This window comes from Squalius cephalus (assembly GCF_949319135.1).
Source record: "Squalius cephalus genome assembly, chromosome: 14".
Classification (NCBI taxonomy): domain Eukaryota; kingdom Metazoa; phylum Chordata; class Actinopteri; order Cypriniformes; family Leuciscidae; genus Squalius; species Squalius cephalus.
In genome coordinates, this window is record NC_137135.1 from 16,654,512 (window position 1) to 16,675,031 (window position 20,520).

Here is a 20,520-nt window from a genome sequence, read left to right on the forward strand (position 1 = left end):
CTCGCGAGAATCACGACTTGTTTTACGGCACGACGTCACATACATCAACAACATATGAAGCAGCCTCTATGGAAGACACTAGCACGCATTTCAAACATGAATCATGGCAGAGTCGACGAAGAAAACGAAGAAAGCGCGGTCGGAAGAGTGCAGAGACGGCTCTTCGTGAGTGGTATTTACGACAGTAACGTATACAAGTACTCCACAGTGACTCTAGGGGTCACTGTTTGAGAAAAACGGAAACTGCATAGTGTGCCTTTAACACCACTATATTGCTCCAATGTTTTTGACGTCACAACAAGGTTGTAGTTAAACTACTAGAAGATTCACAGAATTAAATCCTCATATTTGCACTAAATCAACACTTAAAACTGTTTTGTCAGATGTGTCAGAGCTTCGTTCAAGGGATTCATCTGTTGACACAGCGACAAAATGATACGAATTTGAATCGATCCGGAGTTGTTGTAGACATTTTTATTATACTAAAATATTTGTCAGGACAAATAATCATTTAATTCCTGGAATTAATTTTGAGTGGTTTAAGATGAATATATAGTACAACACATGGCTAAACTAATACAAAAAGAAAAAGGAAAACACATTTTTAACAAGTCAACTGTTATAGCCGCTTTATTTTCTCACCAAAAGCATCATTTTACAGTCACTGCCCATTTGCTCTCCAACAGAAAACTTTTGGGAACTTCTTTCAGAAACTGTTGTAAATCAGTGCATTGCAATCACTTCTTTCATATGCGCAAAAATAGCAAAAAGGACATAAGAAACAAAAACTCATATGGCTGAATTCTTTTTACTCTGCAGAAATGTTTAAAAAATGACAATTTTTTTTTTTTTTTCAATATTGGTTAAAAAACAAGGCTGAAACAATATACTGCAGAGAGAAGGGACCAGGGTAGTAACTTAAGCTGAAATAAGCTGATTATCAGCATTATTAGCACTCCAGATCAGAACAAAACAATGTGTAGATGAAACAGATTGAGGATTAAAAACAATAATAAAAAAATAAAACCACAAAGAATTTAGAGACGTAGTGTATACACAGCATTTACACAGAAATAAAGATGTACTACCATTGAACACATTGGAAATGTGTAATCTACTATATGTAAGCAGACACAAACTTAGACTGACCAACATAAAGAAAGGTTTATTCGAAGCCACCAATCCTACTCCTTCCAATCAAGCACTTCAACAATATCAACATTTGTACAGCTGTTCGAAATTCACATTAATGTTTTTCACCTACAATCTCCAGAGTTCTTTAAAATCCAGATGTTTAGTAGAACCTCTTGTTCCTCTCCTGACGCTTCTGAAAGACCACAGCACCAACAACCTCACAAACCACAATTCCCAGCAGGGCACACAGAAGTAGTAGGAAGACCTTCCAGCCAGTGAGGGGTGAGCTCCGTCTTCGTCCAGTCCTGGTTGTCCTCCTCAGGAGTATGTTCTAACATCAGCTGGTACATCTTCATAGAGATGATGTCATGGTTATCTGCACAGAAGAAACAGTGCCAGTGAGGTCTGGCAAAAGGCATCAGGACTACCGTGGAGATTTAGAACTAACACTTACCAGAGAGATCTCCTGTGGCCGCAGAAGACCCAAAATAGTATCCTGTGGGGAGGCGGACGCCCCCAATAACAATACATTCTTTCCAATCGTTCCTGTCATCCACATCTACCATAATCTGTGAAAACAATATACAGTAGCTGTGAAAAACCTCTATATTCAATATAATAAAGGACTTATTATAAGGAACTCAAAACATATTCATTACATGGCATTACGGATTTCACAGGGAATTGAGGAAATCTCATTCGATTAATATATGTCAAATCTTTAGTCAGATTAATAGACAGTGGGGATTTAGGTATTCATGATTAAATAAAACAATAACTTTTGATATAATTTCTTTCAAAGTGCCAAGTACTCACAATTAAACATTTCACCTTTTGATAACTACATTTTGCCATTTATTTAGATACAGTGCTATGCATAAGTTTAGACACCCATACTAAAGTTGACTAAAAAGAGGAATAAAAAATCATCTTTTGGAAACTGAACTTAATGCCTTAATTAAAAAAATTAGGAAAAATCCAACCTTTAAGGACACCAATTTTCTTTGTGAATGAATAATGTATCGTAAATAAATAAATGTTCTTCCTTAAAATACAGGGTGCATAAGTTTGAAGAACATTTATTTATTTATGATACATTATTCATTCACAAAGAAAATTGGTGTCCTTAAAGGTTGGATTTTTCCTAATTTTTTTAATTAAGGCATTAAGTTCAATTTCCAAAAGATGATTTTTTATTCCTCTTTTTAGTCAACTTTAGCATGGGTGTCTAAACTTATGCATAGCACTGTATATACACTTTAAACATGTACACTTTTATGCAAAATCATTGAGGTCAGTCAAAGTGTAGCTATCAAAAGGGAAGAGCGCCTAATACTAACATGATCCTGATCACATTGATGATTAGCAAAAATAAAGAAAAATCCATATTCGCCTTTCATATTTCACTTCCAAAATATTCAAACTGTTTAAAAATACAACCTATAATATTCAACAGGCAATTTTCGGTCCATTTTATTTCGCTTTGCAAATTCGTTTCCACAAATTCGGAGGTTCAAATTCGACAGAAAATTCAACATTGACATCCAGGAACTGCGGGAAAAGTAGTAGATTGCCGAGCATACTCTTCTTCTGCTGTTAGTCTACCTCACCAGCAGGAGGTGCAAAAGCGCGTGTTGTAGACGAAGACCAGCAACAGTTAGAGCAAGCCATTAATTCATAAAAACTCATGTCAGTGATTTTTATTGTAACGGTCACCAGCTGGAGTGCCCATGACAGCCACCAGAGGGCACTCCACACCAGACTATTGTCACTCTCACAAACTACATTTCCCAGAACTCACTGCCCGGACTCATCATCATTGATTGCATTCACCTGTATCTCATTACCCTGATAGTCTCAGCCTATTTATACCTTGTACACTCATTCATTCCCTGCGAAGTCTTGTTTTAGCGTCACACTGCAATTCCGAGCATTCTCCTGGTTTTCTTGTCTCTTGGTTTTGGATTTCTTGCCCTGTTCCCTGGATTACTCTTTTGCCTCTGCCCCATGCCTGTTTTGTTAATTAGTTAGTTAGTTAGTTAGTTAGTTTGTACAGACTGCCTGCCTGTGTTTGACCTTGCCTGTTCTTTGGATTACCCCTTAAATAAATCTGCATTTGGATTCTCCACCTTCGTGTCTTGGAGCAGTTCGTGACAGAAAACTTCGCCACACCAAGATCCAGCAGCGATGCCAACCATGGATACAGCAGTACAAATCCTGCATCTCCGTCAGGGGAATCGGCCGATTGAGATGTATGTTGAAGAGTTTATTGAACTGGCACATCTCACCTCAATGAACACAGAGTGCCTTATGATCTTTTTTCGGGGAGGACTATCTGAACCGCTCAGTTCATTCATGCCCTTGCATGATCCTCACGGGACTTTAGAGCACTATATTGACCTGGCCCTTTTGTTGAGCGGCTCATCGTTTACTGTGGGCGGAGTAGAAGAGGAGCTCCGTGAACCCACAGTATCCCCTCAGCCAGAGCTTCACGTAAGTCCTGCCGAGCCAGAGACGCGTCACGTCCGCCGAGCCAGTGTCTCCGGACAAGATGGCCGCTGCCACGTCACCTGAGCCCTCAGCAGGGGTGGCCGCCGCTGTTCACGTCACGTCCGCCGATCCAGAGTCTGTTCACGTCACATCCGCCGAGCCAGTGTCTCCGGACAAGATGGCCGCCCCCGAGCCAGTGTCTCCGGACAAGATGGCCGCCCCCGAGCCAGTGTCTCCGGAAGAGATGGCCGCCCCCGAGCCAGTGTCTCCGGAAGAGATGGCCGCCCCCGAGCCAGTGTCTCCGGACAAGATGGCCGCCGCCGAGCCAGTGTCTCCGGACAAGATGGCCGCCCCTGAGCCAGTGTCTCCGGAAGAGATGGCCGCCCCCCGAGCCAGTGTCTCCGGACGAGATGGCCGCCCCCGAGCCAGTGTCTCCGGACGAGATGGCCGCCGCCGAGCCAGTGTCTCCGGACAAGATGGCCGCCGCCGAGCCAGTGTCTCCGGACAAGATGGCCGCCGCCCAGCCAGTGTCTCCGGACAAGATGGCCGCCGCCCAGCCAGTGTCTCCGGACAAGATGGCCGCCGCCCAGCCAGTGTCTCCGGACAAGATGGCCGCCGCCACGTCGCCTGAGCCCTCAGCAGAGATGGCCGTCGCAACGCCTGAACCTGAGCCCTCAGCAGAGATGGCCGCCGACACACCTGAACCTGAATCCTTAACAGAGATGGCCGCCGACACGCCTGAACCTGAGCCCTCAGCAGAGATGGCCGCTGCCACAGAGTCTGTTCCTGAGCCTGTTCCTGTTCCTGAGCCGGTGTCTGTTCCTCCGCCCTGGCCGCCTGAAGGGTCGTCTCCGCCCTGGCCACCTGAAGGGTCGTCTCCGCCCTGGCCGCCTGCACTGCCTGCTCCGCCCTGGCCGCCTGCACTGCCTGCTCCGCCCTGGTCGCCTGCACTGCCTGCTCCGCCCTGGCCTCCCGTCTTGCCGCAGTCTCCAGGTCCTCTTCCGCTCCACGGGCCTGGCCCGTTCTTTGGATTACCCCTTAAATAAATCTGCATTTGGATTCTCCACCTTCGTGTCTTGGAGCAGTTCGTGACAATTATGACGGCTTTTTTATGTTAAATTCAGTGTCTTCACAGTTACTTTTCCTGTGTAGCCTACAAGCATCTTTCTCTACCGTGAACGAGATTATAATGTTATTCCCCCGATGCGGATGTACAGATCAAATGTTACATTTGAGGTTGACATATATTTCTCTTGGTTGTTTAGTTGCCTTAACTTTATATTGCGGAATTTACGGCGATACTCAATATACCTCAATACTTCAGGATTCCCCTGCTATACATATAAAACGCTTAATGGACTGATACAGTGATATAAAAGACCAAACTCACAGGCAAGCAGATGGACTCAGAATATGAACGTAACGCACAAAGTTTAATGCTGAGCATTTCCCAGTGATATACTGGCACAAAGTTGGCTTGACATTGGACATTCACACATTTAGGGACGTCTCTAAAGTTACATACGAGATTGGTATACACGTTTCTAACTTCAATGGCATTTGAATAGAATGACTTATAGTCATAAAACCAACAGTAAATTGTTCATGTAGGTGTCAGGCATAATGCACACCCTTTAGATTTTTGATATTTATTCAAATAAATTGAAGTTTGCTATTGAAGTTAGAAATGTGTATGCCAAAGTTGTATGCAACTTTAGAGACGGTCCCTAAATGTGCGAATGTCAAGCCAATTTTACATTTAGGCTACATTTAGTCATTTAGCAGACGCTTTCATCCAAAGCGACTTACAGTTAAACAAACAATAGGACTACAATATGCAAGTGCTATGACCCTTCCCAGTTTAATCGAATGCAGTACATGTACATGCATATGCATATGTATGTATGTATATATATATATATATATATATATATATATATATATACAGTGCAATGCATAAGTGAATACACCCATGCTAAAGTTGACTAAAAAGAGGAATAAAAAATCATATTTTGGAAATTGAACTTAATGCCTTAATTTAAAAAATTAGGAAAAATCCAACCTTTAAGGACACCAATTTTCTTTGTGAATGAATAATGTATCGTAAATAAATAAATGTTCTTCCTTAAAATACATGGTGCATAAGTGAGTACACCCCTATGTTAAATTCCCATAGAGGCAGGCAGATTTTTATTTTTAAGTATTTAAAAAAAAATTTTTTTTAGGATACTATGCATCCTGATAAAGTTCCCTTGGCCTTTGGAATTAAAATAGCCCCACATCATCACATAGCCTTCACCATACCTAGAGATTGGCATGGGGTACTTTCCATAAGATCATCTCTCAATGCAAATCAAACTAGCTATTAGGCTAACTGAAATAAAACCATGCCAATCTCTAGGTATGGTGAAGGCTATGTGATGATGTGGGGCTATTTTAATTCCAAAGGCCAAGGGAACTTTATCAGGATGCATAGTATCCTAAAAAAATAATAAAAAAAAATACTTAAAAATAAAAATCTGCCTGCCTCTATGGGAATTTAACATAGGGGTGTACTCACTTATGCACCATGTATTTTAAGGAAGAACATTTATTTATTTACGATACATTATTTATTCACAAAGAAAATTGGTGTCCTTAAAGGTTGGATTTTTCCTAATTTTTTAAATGAAGGCATTAAGTTCAATTTCCAAAATATGATTTTTTATTCCTCTTTTTAGTCAACTTTAGCATGGGTGTATTCACTTATGCATAGCACTGTATATATATATAGAAGAGAAGAGAACGTGTTAGTATTAATTGATCAAGTGTTGATTTTATGCCTGTATATCACTGGGAAACGCTGAGCATGAAACTTTGCACGTTAGGTTCATATTCTGAGTCCATGCTTGCCTGTAGCCTATATAGTAGCCTACAGCCTACATCTCCAATAAGGTGCGAGTTTGGTCTTTTATATCACTGTATTAGTCCATTAAGCTACATTAAGCGTTTTGTCCCGACGGAAGGGGAATTCTTGAGTATGATGAGGTATTGAGGGAAACCGATTATAATCCCGTTCATGGTAGAGAAAGCTGATAACATGTAGGCTACACAGGGAAAGGAACAATGAAGTTATTGAATGAAACATAAACACAGCTTTTGTGTCTTTATCATCTTTTCCGTATATATACTGACCCAGATAATCATCACAAAAACGTAATGCATGCTCAATTGCTGTAAATGAGTTATGAATGAATGGCTTGCTCTAACTGTTGCTGGTCTTTGTCTACAACACGTGCTTTTGCACCTCCTGCTGGTGAGGTAGACTAACAGCAGAAGAAGAGTATGCTCGGCAATCTACTACTTTTCCTGCAGTTCCTGGATGTCAATGCTGAATTTGTGGAAGTGAATTTGCAAAGCGAAATAAAATGGACCAAAAATTGCTTGTTGAATATTATAGGTTGTATTTTTAAACAGTTTGAATATTTTGGAAGTGAAATATGAAAGGCGAATATGGATTATTGAATTTTTAATAATGAAAATGTGTTTGAAATATTTTGAATTGAAATATTCACAGCTTAAATATTCAACCATGTTGAATTGCAGCCCATAAAAATGCAAGCCTTAAAAATACAATACATTAATATGCAAGCATGGTTAATGCAATGCCTTTTTTTTTTTTTTTTTAAGTACTGCAATTCAACTGGCTTTTTTGTTTCAAAAACATATGGCATTATTTTACTTCCATAGTAAACTATTGGAGTGCCTATCACCTCCAAACAGTTTAGAACAAACTGTAATGCATTTCTGAACCGAAACTATTCACATTACTTGGAGTGCGGCACTGAAACGAGCAATGTAAAATGAATTAATGCAGGATAAACCAGGGGAATTTAGGGTGGGAACTGAACAGAGCATGTCGAGTTTTCAGCAGTCTTGACCACACATGAAGCGGGTGATCTTCAAAATTTTGTGTGTACTCTATCAACAATAAAAAAAGAAAAAAAATTACTATACTAATTTCTTGGCCTCAAAGAAGCTCTTGAGATGTCAGTCTGTAAGAAATTGTAGTCTGCCTCGACCCAGATTCCACTCCAAACTATATTTTAGAATGAGCTCATCAATGGCTTAATTATCATAGAGATAAAAGAAAGTCAAGTTATATTGATTCTTCACCATTTGGGTTGATCACATCTTGAACAAATGGTAATCAACTGTAGAATGGGAATGGGTGTGGGACACAGAGAACCTTCTCAGACAATGGGGTGTCACAACTTCATTAACATGCAGACCACAGCTGTTGCAACAAGAGCAACTTCATTTACATTAAGAACAGGATAAAAGGTTTAAGATTTAGATGTTCTGGGTTCATTCTGACGCCGGTGAACCCAAGGTGCTTTGTGTACCCTGCCACTGCTATACTGTAATAAACTTCATTTTTGAGATCTTCGACGTCCACATCATTTTTTCTTACATGTCTCATTTGCCAAAAACCAATGGCCACCAGGATCAGCGTCTGGACGATAGACCACCACAGAACCCTCTGATTGGTGCTCTTGCTGGTTTGTCTGAAGCGTTCCTCACGATACTGAAAGTAAAAAAAAGATTCATGTAAGGATCACAGAAACTAAGGCAATGGCAAAAGTGGTGCTTACGCATGTATTGCATGTTTCACTACCATGTTCTATCAGCGTCGGTGGAAGAATGCCTTGAAAACAATTGTTGCGGTGGATCTGAATCAGCCAGATCTCAGTTGCCAAACCTGTAGGACACTCACCCTCTGATAGTTCTGCTCTTTCTGGATCTGATCCACCTGCTCCATCAGCTGTCGAACTCTCAGCTGCAGCTCCGTGAGCTTGTCTTTGGCAGCGATTTCTGCATAGTTGTTTGTGCGCTCACCAACTTGGATGTCCAAGTGAACACGCTGTATTGAAAATTCAAAAGAAAAAGTAGGCAAAAATAGGTAGATAAATAATAACAGATGGTGCTCTACACTTTATGTAACATATATATATATAAAAAGCTTTTTTTTTTTTTAAAAGATATAAATATAAACAATTTATATGTAAACACATTATGATTTGACAAAATCTAAAAAAAATAAAAAAAATAATTAATAGACTAACACATCTTTACTTGCAATAATGTTTTTGTCAATTTATCTGGAAGAAACTTGTAGCAATATACTTTAAATGTGGCATGAAAGAGAGGTCACGATAGACTTTTCTTCCGCAATGTGACGTCTGAATGAAACGGCTTCCCAAACAAGAAAATTGTAGGGCGGGACTTGATTTTGTCCATTGGGAATTGTTTGGATGGCTGGCTGTAGTTTGCTGTGATCTCATGTGAATGACAGCAGCGCCAGTAAACACTTCATCAGAGAAGAGATGAGATGTGGTTGCAATAGGGAGTCGGGAGGGGGAAGTTGTTTTGATTAAAGATTACGAGGGCAATTGGATTAAAAAAATAATGTGCACAGATAACTCTTTTATAATAAATACTGCAATATTCCATTAAAAAAAATTGTCTGTCAATTTTAATTTCATGGCGACTTAAAGGAAACCAGAAGATGTGATGCACAAGATGAACTCACAAGCATCCCACCAGCAAACAGAGCAAATTTGGAGGAATTTGAGTGCAAGCAGATTTGATGCTCTCCAGGTGTGTGGGAGGTGAAAATAAACCTGCCCTCAGATCCATACTGGCGGGACAGGATCACCTGAAACCCAGAAAAGATAAGAAAATGAGCATGATGAAAACCAAACACTGGGCTTTTATTATTCACAAATCTTTCATCAAACAGACCTTCTCATCAGGATCTTTCACTTCCACGAACATCCCAAGTCCTTGAGTTGCAGGCAAATACTCTTCTTTCTGCTTGTCATAGAGCTGCGTTCGGTAGTTACCTGTTGAAAAGAGAATTACACACTTAACCCATTTGTGCCCAAATTTGGTTTCATGCATATAATCCTGTTAATAGTGTCCTATGTGAACATGTTCTGCATTTATTTTCCCCAGGTTTTTTTTTTTTCTTTCTTGAAAATCATATTTGAATGTGCGGCAACTATAGTTGCCGGTGGGCAAATATGTTGTATGCACCCCCTCAATGTAAAATATGAATAGGAGGAGAACATTTGGCATTTATCTCAAAATAACTGCTTTCAACAGATCAATCTTTATTCATAAACAAATTTATTATGTATAAAAGTCGAAGAAAATTTGATGCAGACCCAAAAAAACTGCATCTAGCTTATAAACTCTTGAATATGAAAACACAACAAACAACAAATCCATTTGCCTTAACCATTGTGCGCTGTTCAGAGTCTTTTGACCCACATTTCTAACTTTCATTCATGGGGATAACATGGATAATTTGACATGGTTTAGTGTAAGATTTTTGCCCATCTTTTGGAAAATGCTGTTTTAAAAGTAACAAATTATCACTTTAACCAGTAGATGGCTGCAAAGCACCACTATTTGCTATTTGCTTTTTTGACTAACTGAAAGACATCTTTTCACAAGTTTTTCCAGTTGTATTCATACATATTATGAAATCACAATTATAATAATAAAAGTTACTTTTTTGTCAAAGTTTAGGCACTTTTTGTACTGAAAAAAAAAAATCTGTTTTTCAGTAATGTTATATTATGATTAGAATCAAATGAATTTGATCAATGGACAAAATTCATCCTCAAAATCAGAAACAACACAGAACACACAGACAGAAATGAAATGGCACACTTTAAATTTGTAGAATTATATGAAAAACAGATGTTTGAAATAAATGATAAACTCTAAAAACTCCAACTTTTCTCTTTGTAACATCCTGATCAGGTTTGATTCTAATCATAATGTAACATTATTGAAAAACTGATTTTTTTTTCAGTACAAAAACTGCTAAACTTTGACAAAAAGTAACTTTTATTGTTATAATTGTGATTTCATTATATGTAGATATGAATCTAACTGGAAAAACTTGTGAAAAGAAGTCTTTTAGTTTGAAACTTTTAGTACTTTTAGAGCTCTGCAGCCATCTACTGGTTAAAGTGATTTTTTATTCATTTTTTACTGCATTTTCCAAAATTTGGGCAAAAATCTTACACTAAACCATGTAAAATTATCCATGTTATTCCCATGAATGAAAGTTATTTTATAAGACAAATTTTGTATTAATTTGTTTTTTCTTTTTGGAGAATTTTTCTATTCTTTTTTAAAAAACATTTTGTGGAGTAAAAATGTCCAAATGTAGAGTAAAAACATTAATAAACTGAGTAAAATTACATTTGTTTAATATATATATATATATTGTTACAAAATTAAATTGTGTTGCCTGGGGTCTCTCAGACCCCAAATAGCCTGACTGTAAACTGCAAACGAACAGCGCACAAGGGTTAAAGTTGTGGAACATAGTGCAGAACAAAGTGCAGCCATAACAGGGCATTGTGTATCAAAAAGCTAAATGAAAATAAATAAATAGAATGAATAAAAAAAATATCTATATAGAGATGTCATTTAAAGGGTTAAGTTATGTTTATGCACTAAACAAGACCAATAAACTTGATTTATTAACCTATTAACACAGTATACCCCATTTCCCCATGATATGTACTTTGTGTACAACTATAGTTGCCGCTTGGACTTTTGACTAAGTATACAAAAAACTATAGATCTCTTGTAAGATTTGTTTTGTTTGGATGATTCTAGAGACCTTCATGATTATGTAGATATATATATGTCAACAAAAAATACTTATTAGTAACATGAAAATGACCTTTCTTTGGGAGGGTTTGCCTTCGCCATGCTTCCTAGAAGCAGGGGTAGGAAGTTGACAGCCTCATGTGACAGGGAGGAAGTGAATACCTTTTTTTTTTTTTCTTGAAATCCTTTATTTTGTTGTTTGCTTGCATGTCATTGAGAAATAAAACATGGACAACATCTAGAAAAATATACAAAAGGAAAATGACAACTATGCACTGCGGCAACTATATAGTTGCCGGTGGGCTTAAAAGAGAGCAAGTCATAAACACAAACTACTTCAGGTTAGAAGTAACAAACTGAAAGAAATACACTAAACACAAGTCGTTATTATCTTAAGAGTTAGATGAGGAGTAAAATTCACTTGATATTGCAATATAGAACGTTACTTGGACATTTATGATATCTCAACATCAGATTCTTCTCATAATTTACATCGTCGTCTAACTTTGTCAAAGTGACAGCAGGAAGGATCACTGGTGTTACCTAAGAAATTATGTTTAAAAAAGCGTATAAGCTAATGTTGCTTACCCAAACCAGTAAGCCGGTAGATGTCTATATGTTCATTCGTATAAATTATCTTTTGTTACTTATTTTTTTGTTAATTAAAGTCAAGCTGGTTGACCGAATGAACTCGACCAGATAAACCTGCTAACTTAGTTAGCACAAAGCTAAGCATTAAGGTGCACTGCAAACTTGGCTAATTCTGCTTCTTTTACTTACCTGATATCATGGTTTCGTCTGGTATTTCTTCTATGAAACATTTCTTTTCAGCCTCGCCGATATGAAAGTACAACGCAGACACAAAACTGTTGTAAATATTTAACAACACCACCAAATAAAGTGTAAACTGCATTCTGAATTCCACCATCTTGACACTACCGGTGTTATACTTAACCATAGAAAGACGATACAATGTTATAAAAGATCTATACATTCTATCTAATTTATATAATATAATATAATATATATAATTTTGTTACTGCAAAGATGTGCCCAATGATTATTTATTTGATCTGGTCAGATGCCAAATTTAATTTAAAACAAATGAAAATGAGTTTTTTGCGTGTACTTTAACATCACTATTAAAGCAATCCCAATGTTTTTGACGTCACAACAAGGTTGTAGTTAAACTACTAGAAGATTCACAAAATTAAATCCTCATATTTGCACTAAATCAACATTCAAAACTGTTTTGTCAGATGTGTCAGAGCTTCGTTCAAGGGATTCATCTGTTGACACAGCGACAAAACGATACGAATTTGAATCGATCCGGAGTTGTTGTAGCCTAAAAAATCATTGTTAGTGACATTTTTATTATACTAAAATATTTGTCAGGAGAATTAATCATTTAATTCCTGTAATTACATAAACACATGGCTAAAGTAATACAAAAAGAAAAAGGAAAACACATTTTTAACAAGTCAACTGTTATAGCTGCTTTATTTTCTCACCAAAAGCATCATTTTATAGTCACTGCCCATTTGCTCTCCAACAGAAAACTTTTGGGAACTTCTTTCAGAAACTGTTGTAAATCAGTGCATTGCAATCACTTCTTTCATATGCGCAAAAATAGCAAAAAGGACATAAGAAACAAAAACTCATATGGCTGAATTCTTTTTACTCTGCAGAAAAGAAAAGAAAAATGACAATTTGTTTTCTTTTTTTTGTTGTTTTGTTCAATATTGGTTAAAAAACAAGGCTGAAACAATATACTGCAGAGAGAAGGGACCAGGGTAGTAACTTTAGAAAATAAGCTAAAATATTTACATTGATTTGATCAATTTAAGAGAACATTTTCATTAGTTTGATTTATTTCGCAGTCCATTAAAACCCTCATAGGTAAATCATACAGGTTGTACACAGCATTATTAGCACTCCAGATCAGAACAAAACAATGTGTAGATGGAACAGATTGAGGATTAAAAACAATAATAAAAAAATAAAACCACAAAGAATTTAGAGACGTAGTGTATACACAGCATTTACACAGAAATAAAGATGTACTACCATTGAACACATTGGAAATGTGTAATCTACTATATGTAAGCAGACCCAAACTTAGACTGACCAACATAAAGAAAGGTTTATTCGAAGCCACCAATCCTACTCCTTCCAATCAAGCACTTCAACAATATCAACATTTGTACAGCTGTTCGAAATTCACATTAATGTTTTTCACCTACAATCTCCAGAGTTCTTTAAAATCCAGATGTTTAGTAGAACCTCTTGTTCCTCTCCTGACGCTTCTGAAAGACCACAGCACCAACAACCGCACAAACCACAATTCCCAGCAGGGCACACAGAAGTAGTAGGAAGACCTTCCAGCCAGTGAGGGGTGAGCTCCGAAAATTTCCCGTTGGATCATCAATATTGTCTGTTTTGTGGGAGAAGACATGCAAGCATGACAAGCAATTGAATGAAAAATCTTTCTGCCAACAATTTGAATATGTCTGCAACTACACATCAGCTGTGTTACCTTTCGGCGACTTGAGGAGACTGACGCTAGGCTCGATCTTCGTCCAGTCCTGGTTGTCCTCCTCAGGAGTATGTTCTACCATCAGCTGGTACATCTTCATAGAGATGATGTCATGGTTATCTGCACAGAAGAAACAGTGCCAGTGAGGTCTGGCAAAAGGCATCAGGACTACCGAGGAGATTTAGAACTAACACTTACCAGAGAGATCTCCTGTGGCCGCAGAAGACCCAAAATAGTATCCTGTGGGGAGGCGGACGCCCCCAATATCAATACATTCTCTCCAATCGTTCCTGTCATCCACATCTACCATAATCTGTGAAAACAATATACTGTAGCTGTGAAAAACCTCTATACATATTCAATATAATAAAGGACTTATAATTAGGAACTCAAAACATATTCTCCACTGAGCTGTTGCTAATTTCACATGTTTCTTTAAAGCATGCAAATCTAAATTAATTCTAAGGTTCAGGGAATGGAAAACAAAAGTCATGAAAAAAATGGTCATGACTGTTTCAGTGCCAAAATGAAAATGCCAGTATAAAACAATATACACTACAGATCCGTTCACACCAAGCGCAATAGCTAGAAAGATAACTATATTAGTGTCAAGACATAGTTTTGTTTATTATAAGCGGGCACTGCAGTTATATCATCTGCCGTTTTAGGGTATGTTTACGTGTCAACGATTGACAACATTGCCAAACCGATCCTTGTTCACGGATCCATAAAAACGACTAAAAACACTGTATTATGCTAAATCCAGGCCAGTATTTGACGAAGTCACTTTGTAAAGAAATACTACGCACCTATAGACCGAACATGTAATACACATTTTTGTAGTTTATACAGAGACGATTACGGCATCATTTTCAAAAACTTGCAAAAAAGTTTGCGTTTTCAGGTCCCAAAAACGCCCTTCTCGTGTAAATGAATGGACTGATGAGTGGAATGATGGATTCTGATTGGCTGTCAATGTTTTTTTTGTTCATCAGCTGGAAAAAAATCGTTATCACTATAGTTATCGTCCTTGGTGTGAATGTGACATACCGTTCAAAAGTCACAAAGGGTGTTTTTTTTAAAAGAAATTATACTTAAAAAATATTAAGTAGCACAACTGTTTTCAACATTGACAATAAGAAATGTTTCTTGAGCAGCAAATTCGAATGTTTTCTGACGGATCATGTGACACTGAAGACTGGAGTAATGATGCTGATAATTCACAGGAATAAATTACATTTTATAATATATTTAAAACAGAAAACAGTTATTTTAAATTGTAATAGTATTTCACAATATTACTTTTTTTTGTTACCATCCTGATTATTACTATTTACAATTATTGCGCTCTTACCGTGAGTCTGCCTTTGGAGTATCTAACAGCCAGGTATGTGTCATGATCTTTGTTTCTGACTTCAACAGAGCATCCTCCCAATTCAGTAGACCGGCCATCTTTCCCGTGGTCATACGGCAAGGAGCCGTTACTCACCATTGCAGAAATGTAGGGAAAAGAGCGCTAGAGGACCAAAATGAATATGAATAAAATTTATTTCATTGACTTTTTTCTATATGGACGACAAAAATACACTTAAAGTTACTAAATGATGGTACTTTGTAACTTGATACAGCTGTTACTGAATCAAACAGAATGATCTAAATTTATAAAAGGTCACTGTTAACTACTAAAATCAAAATAATAAACACTGAATATTGTTTACAAAATGCTTCATCAACAAATAATGAATGATGAGGGTAAGAAAATGACATGGACCACATGAGGCAGGCAAAACAAAGAAAGCATTGCTTACTTGAAAAATTGTTGAAAGATCATTTCGGAACATAAAAGCAAATCAAAAGAGAGTGAAGGGATAGTCCAAATAAAATATTCTTCTCTACTCGAAGGATTGTTTCTCTCAGTTCAACATCTGAAAGCAAATACCTGGCACATAATCGTATTCAAACTATCCCTTAAAGTTCAGTTTACAGATGAGGACAAAACCTCAGATGACCAGAAGCAGACCGAACATGCCAGAAGTCCAGTATTCTTAACGCTTCAAAACATATTTGATAGTTTGGATATTGATATCTTTGCATTTTAGTCTCAAGTCAATTTCTGATCATGAAAAAGCAAAGCTTTCATTCAAATGAAGGTACAAAAACACAAAAATTTTACATCTCTCAACTCACATCCGGAGCCTCATCGTTAGGGTATGTGTCTATAAAAATGGCCAACCCATGGAAATTGCCACTACTTCCAAACACGGTGCCTGTAGAGAAAGAAGGACCCATGAGTACTGCTCACTTACATCCATTCCTTGGAGATCATTACGGAAGGTATCCACAAAAATAGCCAGGCCTACAAAATGGTCTTGGTTTCCAAAGACTGGGCCTAAATGAAAGTATGACACAATCAACTGCAGGGAAGAAAGAGCAGACTTGCAAATGGATCACAGATGGACTACACACACACACACACACACATATATAGACAGCATTATAACTCATTACAGTTAAAATCATGAAGTGCGCAATGGAAATGGTCAGAGAAAGTGAACCTGCAATTTTCCTTCACAGGATCACATCTTTCACACTTACCAGGATGTAGTCTCTCCTTAGTGTACCAAATGGCAAAGCCATCTCCATGGAGATTCTTCTTTCCTGATCCATGAACTTTAAACTGCACATGCATCTCCCAATCCTTCAAATAGCATGGCTACAAAAGGCAGAAAATTAACATTATAAAATTAACAAAATAGTATTTTGGGGAATTTTCTAAATCAAATTCAAATCGTTTAAATAGGAATCACATGATCGGGAATTTCGCACGAGGGCGAAAGATGCATTTGACAACATACAATGGACATTATTTGCCAGTGAAATTTCACGTGACATTTCTCTTATGTGACCGCATCTAAGACATCTTTAAGACATAAATATTAGTACTGCAACTTGTAGTGTAAAATACAATTATTATAATTATAAGGGATGCACCGATACCACTTGTTCTAGAACAAGTCCGATACGGATACTTGCCGATGCAGAGTACCGATGCCTGTGTTTTCATTGCATTTTTTTTTTTTTTTTTTTTTATATTGGGAAGAGAAACTAAAATAATATGAATCAAATTACCTTCACTTATTTTCATGCTTAATTATGCCTGTTAAAATATATTGTAGGACTGGAGCTACTGTTACTTTCACTGTTCATATTATTGCTCTATCATATTTTATCTTTAATTTAAAGATACTTTTTTTATTCACTAGCACAATATTTGGAGCCGTTCCAGCAGGGCTCAATCAGTCAAGAGCATTTAGTGATTTTCTCTGTCTTTTGTTGTTAGATTAAAAGTGCTCTAAGCGGCGTCACGTGTTTTTTAGGCCAAAACATCTTTTGTCACATCCAGCAAACATCTCCTCACTATCCGCTATCTGCCTGTCCCCTGAACACACTGTAAAAAAACCCCGCAGTCTCTGTAGACAGCCCAGGCTCCACAAACGGCAAGAAAAACAAACTGGCCCAACCTGGACCACGAAACATAACAAAGTGTTCCAGCCAATAACCATCAAGAATGATTTGGGGGTGGGGGTTGGGGGGTTAGTGCGCATACACATGAAGGGGGGTGTGGGGAGTGGAGGAGAGAGAAGCATGAAGAGGGAAGTTAGCTAGAGGAGAGATGTCCTAACAACGACTAACGTTACAATGTTATATTCTTTAGAATTTTTAAATGGCCGACACGCAACCAAAGAGATGACGTTCCGATGAACAAATAACAAAGAATAGGGAAAAGGAGAAGGAACGCGCGAAGTCCCAAATTTACATCGGAAAAGCGTTCAAAAGGTGGCGAGAACTCCACCGGCAGAAGGGCTTCCAATCCGAAATTCATGTGGCTCTGTTTTTGCTGGACAGGTGGGGTTTTTTCTAAATGGTTCATGACTGTTTCTGGAAGCACGGAAGGGAGGGGGAGGGGGAGGGATGAGGAGGAGGGAGGGTCGAGCTAGCCTCCGTTTTGTTTGACAATACTTCGAACGTCAACAAGAAGTGAGGTCACCCAACATCGCTTAGAGCACCTTTAACATTGAGGACAAAGACAGCAATAGGTTTATCAGGCTGCTGTCACTTTAAGAGCTACACGTATCCAACATACTGTTACACACGTTTCATTTTCAACCGTTTACATTCACAAGACATAACCGACTATGTTTCACAAGGATACTTGCGTATAATTTTTTTTTTATATTTTAGTTAACGTTTATTTTAATTAAAGTAACAAAACATTTTTTAGTTTTAGTTTCAGTTAACTATAATAACCTCAATTTTAAAGTCCAGTTTCAAACTCAGAATAAAACACTTAAAAAAAAGATACATCTATGTACTTTAATGTCATGTGACCATTAAGTGGCGTCAGAGAACCGTGAACATGCAAATGTGTGGTTCAAATATTGGCATATTAAAATCTCAAGGGGTACTTCAATAAATATTTTACATCGAAAGGGTTCGGCTGACAAAAAAAAAAAAGTTTGTGAAGCCCAGCTCAGCCAGCTGTAGGTTTTTAGTTCTTCAAGGAAGTTTTACTCACCACTGTATTCCAGATGGACCCTTGTTTGCTCCTCTCATCTGGAGTTAGACGCACATACTGGCTGGTTACTAAAGTACTTCCCCAAAAGTCCCACTGACTTGAGGGACTCGTTCCAACACCTGATCGTCAGATAAATGAATAATCATATAATTTATTCACAGTGTCTTGGATGTCAGTCACAAGCTTCTCAAGAGTGTAAACACTACAAACCATGAGAACATTATGAGATACAACTGAACTAGGCATCACATACACTGGGGTTCAAAAGCCTGAGACCACAATGAAAATATAGAATTGTAAATTTACACACTGTAAACATTTGTTTGTCATTTTTACAGAAAAAAATAAAAATGCTGCAGTACTGCAAGTTACCACATACAGTGAGCTTTTGTAAATGCTATAACATTAGATGTAATTTTACTGTGAAATAGTCTGTCAAATTTATGTTAATAAATAACCATATAATTTACAGTGAAAAACAGTAAAATGACATTACTAGAAGCCCCTGAGATTATATCACATGACATAACATGAGATCATATTTTACTTCTGACTTTGTTTTCAGAAATGTAAAATTAGGGGGGTTTGCGTACAATTTTAGTGTTTGAATTAATGTTAATACATTATTTTATCCTCATGTATGTTACTCTGATGGTGTTTTGCACTCTGTGCACCATCTACATCAGTATTGACCATGTTTTATGAATAGGCCACTTAAAAAAATAAACCTTGTAATTGTATTATAATGGTGGCTGTCAGCACATTTTAAGGTACAAAGCAGATTTCGGTAGTTCAAGTAGATTGGTATATTAACATTATGTTACTTAATAAAACATATGGTTACAAGTTATACAGGCATCCTCCAATATTGAAAACATCACCATAGTTTTTAACTGCAAATTTCTGCCATTTAGGAGAACATGATCATCAAGTTTTGCACAAACTTGAGGTGTAAATATGTGTATATTTATATAGTATATAAATAACAAAACTGCTTTCTTCTAACGTTACTTTTAAAATATTTGAATATATTCACGCATGTAGAAAACAGTCAATGTGCTATGCAAGAATAATGATATTTTTTACAATTAAATAGTGTTTTAACAATTTGCATACTCTGCGTGTGAAGGCAGATTGCTTTACAACCTGCAATACAAATGCAAACTACCCTCACCTCACCTGTTCAAATAAAGGCGCTGACTAGTTTTGTTTACACTAAGTTGTGTTCCTGTAAAGACTACTTATTTCCCTGTGGTACATGCTCGAAATAAAATACATGATCTATGACATTACAAAATAAAAGGTGAAATCCTACTCGAGGTAGTGCACAGAAAACTTGTGTGATGATGAGGCTAAATGACGTCAAGAACACTAGCAGGCAGAGGCTACACACAGCTAACGCTACTCACCCTGATATGGCTTAATGAGCGAGTGCTCCCGCTTTAAGTGCTCCGCATTCCCGTCCGTTATATCTGAATATACGGAAGAAAAGTGGAGTAGCCATAAAAGTAATAGTATTCTGTGACACACCGGCATTTTACGAGTTACACTTGGTTGAGTGTGAAGCCATAAAGCTGGGCTTCTTTCTCGTGCCATTTTTAGCGTCTTCCTTCCTCTGCGCCTTCACTTCCTGCGCAGAGAAGAAGACGCAGGCCGTGTTTCAAAGCCTAGTGAGCTGCCTACTTAGACAGCGTATTTGAGCATCATGGATACGAGCGTTCTTACGCTAAAAGCGCAGTCTAGGTAGGGGGCTCACTAGGTTTTGAGACACAGCAGCAACATTTACTTCACAATTCAAGATGAATTGTTTTGTTTTATTGTAAGTTATTTTGTTGTAAATTTGCCGTTTATCAATAAACATGCACATATATAAGACATGTGTTGGCGTCCAACATTCATTTTTCTTTTTAAGGAAAATATCTAAAATTAGCTGTAGAGCCGAGTTTCAGCTTGTCTGTTAAGTGCCAAGACATCTTTCTTTTTTGTTTGTTTTAGGTAAATGTTGAAGCATTAAACTATATGTATAAGTAAACTTTAAAAAAAATATTTAAACTAAAAGACCTAAAAAAAGACCTGAATAAGCTAAATGTAATTTCAGGAACAACAG

The 20,520-nt window shown here is 37.4% G+C and overlaps 2 protein-coding genes across 3 annotated transcripts; both read right to left on the reverse strand.

The window, feature by feature from the left end:
• Window positions 1–455: 455 nt before the first annotated feature.
• On the reverse strand, window positions 456–12,267 carry LOC307171089 (transmembrane emp24 domain-containing protein 9-like). Its single transcript, XM_079892472.1, has 7 exons — window positions 12,082–12,267; window positions 9,409–9,509; window positions 9,197–9,322; window positions 8,381–8,527; window positions 8,078–8,191; window positions 1,589–1,703; window positions 456–1,510 (listed from the first exon to the last, which is right to left on the reverse strand). Exons 1-7 carry the CDS (start codon window positions 12,257–12,259, stop codon window positions 1,353–1,355), a joined length of 939 nt encoding a protein of 312 aa, XP_079748598.1. The 5' UTR covers window positions 12,260–12,267; the 3' UTR covers window positions 456–1,352.
• Window positions 12,268–13,298: 1,031 nt separating this feature from the next.
• On the reverse strand, window positions 13,299–20,082 carry lman2 (lectin, mannose-binding 2). 2 transcript variants are annotated; one of them, XM_079892522.1, is made up of 8 exons: window positions 19,823–20,082; window positions 18,414–18,532; window positions 16,433–16,550; window positions 16,144–16,226; window positions 15,192–15,353; window positions 14,036–14,150; window positions 13,838–13,957; window positions 13,299–13,735 (listed from the first exon to the last, which is right to left on the reverse strand). In XM_079892522.1, the coding sequence occupies exons 1-8, from the start codon at window positions 20,007–20,009 to the stop codon at window positions 13,575–13,577; spliced, it is 1,065 nt and encodes a 354-aa protein (XP_079748648.1). In that variant the 5' UTR covers window positions 20,010–20,082; the 3' UTR covers window positions 13,299–13,574. The 2 variants fall into 2 exon arrangements, with proteins under 2 accessions (XP_079748648.1, XP_079748649.1); XM_079892523.1 differs by lacking the exon at window positions 16,144–16,226 and adding an exon at window positions 16,025–16,104 and having other exon boundaries at window positions 19,823–20,057.
• Window positions 20,083–20,520: the final 438 nt, after the last annotated feature.

What these genes read in the sequence shown, in the direction of transcription:
- lman2 (XM_079892522.1), bottom strand. Translation starts at nt 20,009, where the DNA reads ATGGCACGAGAAAGAAGCCCAGCTTTATGGCTTCACACTCAACCAAGT. An exon ending in TAAGGAGAGACTACATCCTG is followed by an intron (nt 16,227 to 16,432) that starts GTAAGTGTGAAA and finishes ACTTTCATTTAG; the next exon opens with GCCCAGTCTTTGGAAACCAA. An exon ending in ACTCCAAAGGCAGACTCACG is followed by an intron (nt 14,151 to 15,191) that starts GTAAGAGCGCAA and finishes TTGTTTTCACAG; the next exon opens with ATTATGGTAGATGTGGATGA.
- LOC307171089 (XM_079892472.1), bottom strand. Translation starts at nt 12,259, where the DNA reads ATGGTTAAGTATAACACCGGTAGTGTCAAGATGGTGGAATTCAGAATG. An exon ending in GTTTTTGGCAAATGAGACAT is followed by an intron (nt 1,704 to 8,077) that starts GTAAGAAAAAAT and finishes TTGTTTTCACAG; the next exon opens with ATTATGGTAGATGTGGATGA. An exon ending in GGCCACAGGAGATCTCTCTG is followed by an intron (nt 1,511 to 1,588) that starts GTAAGTGTTAGT and finishes TCTTCTGTGCAG; the next exon opens with ATAACCATGACATCATCTCT.